At 42.1% G+C, this 7,208-nt stretch overlaps 1 protein-coding gene across 1 annotated transcript in view; it reads left to right on the forward strand.

Moving 5' to 3' along the window:
• The window catches only part of LOC121554480 (breast cancer metastasis-suppressor 1-like), a 16,314-nt gene extending 10,043 nt beyond the window's left edge, over positions 1–6,271 (forward strand). The window contains exons 4-6 of the mRNA XM_045206531.1: positions 2,552–2,616; positions 2,827–2,866; positions 5,455–6,271. Of these exons, the coding sequence (XP_045062466.1) occupies positions 2,552–2,616; positions 2,827–2,866; positions 5,455–5,462 (113 nt within the window). The 3' untranslated portion in view covers positions 5,463–6,271. The remainder of the gene's footprint in view (positions 1–2,551; positions 2,617–2,826; positions 2,867–5,454) is intronic.
• The last annotated feature ends 937 nt before the right edge of the window (positions 6,272–7,208 follow it).

Consider the following 7,208-nt stretch of genomic DNA (forward strand, 5'->3'; position numbering starts at 1 on the left):
ACATCTGGGTAAGGGTACCAAAAGATTTATGCAGCATTGAAGGTCCCCAAGAACACAGTGGCCTCCATCATTCTTAAATGGAAGAAGTTTGGAACCACTAAGACTCTTCCTAGAGCTGGCCGCCCGGCCAAACTGAGCAATCGGGGGAGAAGGGCCTTGGTCAGGGAGGTGACCAATAACCTGATGGTCACGCTGACCCAAGAAGACTCGAGGCTGTAATCGCTGTCAAAAGTGCTTCAACAAAGTACTGAGTAAAGGGTCTGAATACTTACGTAAATGTGGTATTTCAGTCAAAATTTGCTAAAATGTTTAAAAAATGGTTTTTGCTTTGTCACTATGGGGTATTGTGTGTAGATTGATGAGGGGAAAAAAACATTTAATTCATTAGAATAAGGCTGTAACGTAACAAAATGTGGAAAAAGTAAAGGGGTCTGAATACTTTCCGAATGCACTGTATATATCAACGAATTAGCGAGGGAACTAGAACAGTCTGCAGCATCCGGCCTCACCCTACTAGAATCTGAAGTCAAATGTCTACTGTTTGCTGATGATCTGGTGCTTCTGTCACCAACCTACAGCAGCACCTAGATCTTCTGCACAGATTCTGTCAGACCTGGGCCCTGACAGTAAATCTCATTAAGACAAAAATAATGGTGTTCAAAAAAAGGTCCAGTTGCCAGGACCACAAATACAAATTCCATCTAGACAGCGTTGCCTTAGAGCACACAAAAAACTATACATACCTCGGCCTAAACATCAGCGTCACAAGTAACTTCCACAAAGCTGTGAACGATCTGAGAGACAAGGCAAGAAGGGCCTTCTATGCCATCAAAAGAAACATACAAATTCGAAATACCAATTAGGATCTGGCTAAAAATACTTGAATCAGTTATAGAACCCATTGCCCTTTATGGTTGTGAGGTCTGGGGTCCGCTCACCAACCAATAATTCACAAAATGGGACAAACACCAAATTGAGACTCAGTGTACAACGTAAAACACCAAATAATGCACGTAGAGCAGAATTAGGCCGATACACGCTAATGATCAAAATCCAGCAAAGAGCCGTTAAATACTTTCTGAATGCACTGTATACATTGCCTAGTGAAAGTCTACACACCCATCTTAAATGTACATCGCTGCCGGTGGCAAGCATACCCATAACATGATGCTGCCACCACAATACTTGAAAATACAGAGGGTTCAACAACATTGCTGACCTGTATGACAAAGTGAAAAGAAGGTAGTGTGTGTGTTCGAAAAAAATCAGATCATCCATTCTGTTTGCAACATGGCTGTTACTGCAAGACAACACAGCAAATACATGTTTTGGCCAAAATTAAAAACTACAGGCTTGAGTTAAAATCCAGTACAACAAATCACAGAGTGAAGCCCTTTTGTATGTTGTAGTATTGTGGTCGAAGCATCATATGGGTATGCTTGTCAGCTGGCAGGGATGTACATTTTAGACTGCTCGTCACCGGCAGGGACTGGGGAGTTTGTCAGGATATAATTAAATATGAAAGGAGCAAAGCCAAGGTAAAAAGTTAAGAGGAAAACCTGCCTCAGTCTTTTGAAAAGCTAACCCTGTGATAGATTTCTACTTTTCAGCAGGACAATTATAATATAATAATTATAATATGCCATTTAGCAGACGCTTTTATCCAAAGCGACTTACAGTCATGTGGGCATACATTTTTACGTATGGGTGGTCCCGGGGATCGAACCCGCTACCCTGGCGTTACAAGCGCCGTGCTCTACCAATTGAGCTTCAGAGGACCACAAATTACACCAATGTTAACGTCAAAGAGACCAGAATGGCTTCCCAAGAGATGTTGAGTGTTCCTGAGATGTCCAGCCTCAGACCTGACCTAAATTAGCTTGAATATTTCTTGAATATGGCTGTCCATCAATGACTCCCACCCAAATGGGCGGCAGGTAGCTTTAGTGGTTAAGAGCGTCGTGCCAGTAACCGAAAGGTCGCTGGTTCTAATCCCCGAGCCGACTAGGTGAAAAATCTGTCGATGTGCCCTTGAGCAAGGCACTTAACTCTAATTGCTCCTGTAAGTCGCTCTGGATAAGAGCGTCTGCTAAATGACTCTCTCTCTCTCTCTCTCTCTATTCTCTCTGTCTCTCTCTCTCTCTTCCTCTCTCTCTCTCTCTGTCTCTCTCTCTCTCTCCCTCTCTCTCTCTCTCTCTCTCTCTCTCTCTCTCTGTCTCTCTCTCTCTCTCTCTCTTGCTCATGTTCTCTCCATCTCTCTCTCTCTCTCTCTCTCTCTCTCTCGCTCTCTCTCTCTCTCTCTTGCTCATGTTCTCTCCATCTCTCTCTCTCTCTCTCTCTCTTGCTCATGTTCTCTCCATCTCTCTCTCTCTCTCTCTCTCTCTCTCTCTCTCTCTCTCTTTCTCTCTCTCTCTCTCTCTCTCTCTCTCTCTCTCTCTCTCTCTCTCTCTCTCTCTCTCTCTCTCTCTCTCTCTCTCTCTCTCTCTCTCTCTCTCTCTCTCTCTCTCTCTCTCTCTCTCTCTCTCTCTCTCTCTCTCTCTCTCTCTCTCAGGCCCATTCATCGTCTACATGTTGAGAGACATTGATATCCTGGAAGACTGGGCAGCTATCAAGAAGGTACATATCTGAATATTATGTTGATGTGTGTGTTCGTCCATTCTAGACAGCTATATAAAAAAAAAGGTACACAATTATCAATAACATTCACTATTAATATGATCAATGATCAATACAGTTTGTGTGTGCGTGTGCGTGTGCGTGTGTGTGTGTGTGTGTGTGTTTGTGTGTGTATCAGAACTGAGGGAACTCTGTCTGTCTGTCTTTCAGGCTAAAGCAGCACTGACGCTGCTAAAGAAGAAAACAGACAGTAAGTTTGTGTGTTTGTGTGTTTGTGTGTTTGTTTGTGTGTTTGTGTGTGTTGTGTGTTTGTGTGTGTTTGTGTGTTTGTGTGTTTTTGTGTGTTTGTGTGTGTTTGTGTGTGTGTGTGTTGTGTGTGTTTGTGTTTTTTTGTGTGTTTGTTTGTTTGTGTGTTTGTGTGTGTTTGTGTTTTTGTGTGTTTGTGTGTTTTTGTGTGTTTGTGTGTTTTTGTGTGTTTGTGTGTTTGTGTGTGTTTGTGTGTTTGTGTGTGTTTGTGTGTTTGTGTGTGTTTTTGTGTGTTTGTGTGTTTGTGTGTGTTTGTGTGTTTGTGTGTGTTTGTGTGTTTGTGTGTGTTTGTGTGTTTGTGTGTCAGAGGATTTGCCAGAAACATTATTGACAGCATTAATCAGTCAATAAACATAATTAGTACAATACAGTGAGGGAAAAAAGTATTTGATCCCCTGCTGATTTTGTACGTTGGCCCACTGACAAAGACATGATCAGTCTATCATTTTAATGGTAGGTTTATTTGAACAGTGAGAGACAGAATAAAAAAATTAAAAATCCAGAAAAACGCATGTCAAACATTTTATAAATTGATTTGCATTTGAATGAGGGAAATAAGTATTTTACCCCCTCTCAATCAGAAAGTTTCTGGCTCCCAGGTGTCTTTTATACAGGTAACGAGCTGAGATTAGGAGCACACTCTTAAAGGGAGTGCTCCTAATCTCAGCTAGTTACCTGTATAAAAGACACCTGTCCACAGAAGCAATCAATCAATCAGATTCCAAACTCTCCACCATGGCCAAGACCAAAGAGCTCTCTAAGGATGTCAGGGACAGCTTGGTGAGAAGTTGACAACAGTTGGTGTGATTATTCGCAAATGGAAGAAACACAAAAGAACTGTCAATCTCCCTCGGCCTGGGGCTCCATGCAAGATCTCACCTTGTGGAGTTTCAATGATCATGAAAACGGTGAGGAATCAGCCCAGAACTACATGGGAGGATCTTGTCAATGATCTCAAGGCAGCTGGGACCATAGTCACCAAGAAAACAATTGGTAACACACTACGCCGTGAAGGACTGAAATCCTGCAGCGCCCGCAAGGTCCCCCTGCTCAAGAAAGCACATATACAGGCCCGTCTGAAGTTTGCCAATGAACATTTGAGTGATTCAGAGGAGAACTGGGTGAATGTGTTGTGGTCAGATGAGACCAAAATCGAGCTCTTTGGCATCAACTCAACTCCCCGTGTTTGGAGGAGGAGGAATGATGCCTATGACCCCAAGAACACCATCCCCACCGTCAAACATGGAGGTGGAAACATTATGCTTTGGGGGTGTTTTTCTGCTAAGGGGACAGGACAACTTCACCGCATCAAAGGGACGATGGACGGGGCCATGTACCGGCAAATCTTGGGTGAGAACCTCCTTCCCTCAGCCAGGGCATTGAAAATGGGTCGTGGATGGGTATTCCAGCATGACAATGACCCAAAACACACGGCCAAGGCAACAAAGGAGTGGCTCAAGAAGAAGCACATTAAGGTCCTGGAGTGGCCTAGCCAGTCTCCAGACCTTAATCCCATAGAAAATCTGTGGAGGGAGCTGAAGGTTCGAGTTGCCAAACGTCAGGCTCGAAACCTTAATGACTTGGAGAAGATCTGCAAAGAGGAGTGGGACAAAATCCCTCCTGAGATGTGTGCAAACCTGGTGGCCAACTCCAAGAAACGTCTGACCTCTGTGATTGCCAACAAGGGTTTTGCCACCAAGTACTAAGTCGTGTTTTGCAGAGGGGTCAAATACTTATTTCCCTCATTAAAATGCAAATCAATTTTATACATTTTGACATGCGTTTTTCTGGATTTATTTGTTGTTATTCTGTCTCTCACTGTTCAAATAAACCTACCATTAAAATTATAGACTGATCATGTCTTTGTCAGTGGGCAAATGTACAAAATCAGCAGGGGATCAAATACTTTTTTCCCTCACTGTAGGAGTATAATAAACATCATTAGTACAATAGGAGTATCATAACTGCTTATTGTGTGTGTTTCAATATAACATTATAATTGGAAGAGAAAAGTGGAAGCTGAATTGTAGAAGTACTAAATCTGTGATAATAGTGTGAAGTTTAAAGTGCTCTCTTTTGTTCTGTTCTCTCTCTCTCTCTGTCTCTCTGTCTCTCTGTCTCTCTCTCTCTCTCTCTCTCTCTCTCTCTCTCTCTCTCTCTCTCTCTCTCTCTCTGTCTCTCTGTCTCTCTGTCTCTCTCTCTCTCTGTCTCTCTCTCTCTCTCTCTCTCTCTCTCTGTCTCTCTCTCTGTCTCTCTCTCTCTCTCTCTCTCTCTCTCTCTCTCTCTCTCTCTCTCTCTCTCTCTCTCTCTCTCTCTCTCTCTCTCTCTCTGTCTCTCTCGTCTCTCTCTCTCTCTCTCTCTCTCTCTCTGTCTCTCTCTCTGTCTCTCTCTCTCTCTCTCTGTCTCTCTCTCTCTCTCTCTGTCTCTCTCTCTCTCTCTCTCTCTCTCTCTCTCTCTCTCTCTCTCTCTCTCTCTCTCTCTCTCTCTCTGTCTCTCTCTCTCTGTCTCTCTGTCTCCCTCTCCCTCTCTCAGAGCGGTGATAACAGAGGAGTGTGTCTCAGATGTCTAGATGAACCAAAGTCTCTGAGCTGCAGAAGAGAACTTACAACAACAGAACAGTCTTGAGCGCAGCCCAGTCTGAGACTACTATTTAATACAAAGCACTTCAGTAGGGTCTTGTTCAGTAGGGCATACTGGAACAAAACATTTTGCAACAGAAAATGTAAATCTGTCTTCTTATTAGACATGTTCAGGAGAGTACCTCCCTGTTTCAAACCGTTTTGTCCCTACTGAACACAGCCCATACTATGAATACAAAACAGCAGATTGATCACCTTTAGGGTCTGATTCCTCTATCACACTATGGTCCAGTTATCTCTAGGTTCTGATTCATCTATCACACTATGGTCCAGTTATCTTTAGGTTCTGATTCATCTATCACACTATGGTCCAGTTATCTTTAGGTTCTGATTCTGTGCTAAGCGATTAACCAAAATGTTGGTTTCTAAACAACTAATCGACCAACGTCGGTTAAATTATTAGAATTCCATTTCGTTCATTTTTTCCCCCCCCTGTGAGCTCAATGTGCAGTTTCTCTAGAGATAAATCAGATCAAGCCCAAAGTGTGCGATGTAGTACGGAGTTGTAGTTTCTTACAGGCTACATGGTAATTAACTACAATGACCATAATCCATTGCGAACCTACTTGTCCAGTCTGGAGAGAGAGAGGAGGGAGAGAGCGATACAGAGCAGCTGCTTCGAGATATCTCTACCTAAAAAGAAAATACATGATCTAAGTGATTGATAGTTGGTATTCAGCAGTCATAAAAGTATACCCTTATTTACTTTGAAGAACTACTAAAATAGTGATTTAGTCAGGCAGCAGCTCCGTAGAGATGAGATGATGACTTGGAATGAAATAATAAAGTCATCAAATAAAACTAATGTAATATACACAACAACTGGAATATTCTATTAAAGTAAAGTCATGTGAATAACTGATGGTTAATAAGTGATAAGCAGTAATGGACAGTCACTACCATCATGGGACTTTTATTAATAGTTTTATTCTGTGTTACAGCATTCAACCCACATAATGCATTGGGCATTTAATGTTTAAAAATAATATAATAATCAAATCCGAAATAAAAAAAACGTGATTATTTTTCAAAAATCGAACCGAAACCGAACCGACCTCAAAAAGCACTAATTGCTCAGCACTAGTTAACAGACTATGGACCAGTTACCCAGACCCCAATACACACTATGGACCAGTTACCCAGACCCCAATACACACTATGGACCAGTTACCCAGACCCCAATACACACCATGGACCAGTTACCCAGACCCAGATCTCAATACACACTATAATGTATGAGAGGGAACAGTCCCTGTCAACTTCAAACACAACTAATGGGTGAATCTTTCCTTGGTTCCTTGAGTCTGAATGCGTTACTAACCCAGCAAACAGCGTTAATGTACAGTGTGGCTCAACTGTGATAAATACATTTTTTCTCTCCTTTTCTGGCCCCTACTTGGACATTTTAATTGGAAATACATTTCAACAAGTGGCACAATTGAGAGTTGTTATGTATCATGTAACTTTCCTTATGATGGTGATATGTCACCTTAAGTAGCTTTATGAGATCCTTATGACAGGTCTATGTCTGCCTGGATACCAAAACATTTTAGGCCCAGCTGGTTTTTACTGCTTCTTTTCTAACAATTTTGCACCAGAAAAAAAAAAATACCCCAAATTTCTCTCTCTGGTAAAATAGATGTTTTT

This window comes from Coregonus clupeaformis, chromosome 3 (genome assembly GCF_020615455.1).
Source record: "Coregonus clupeaformis isolate EN_2021a chromosome 3, ASM2061545v1, whole genome shotgun sequence".
NCBI lineage: Eukaryota > Metazoa > Chordata > Actinopteri > Salmoniformes > Salmonidae > Coregonus > Coregonus clupeaformis.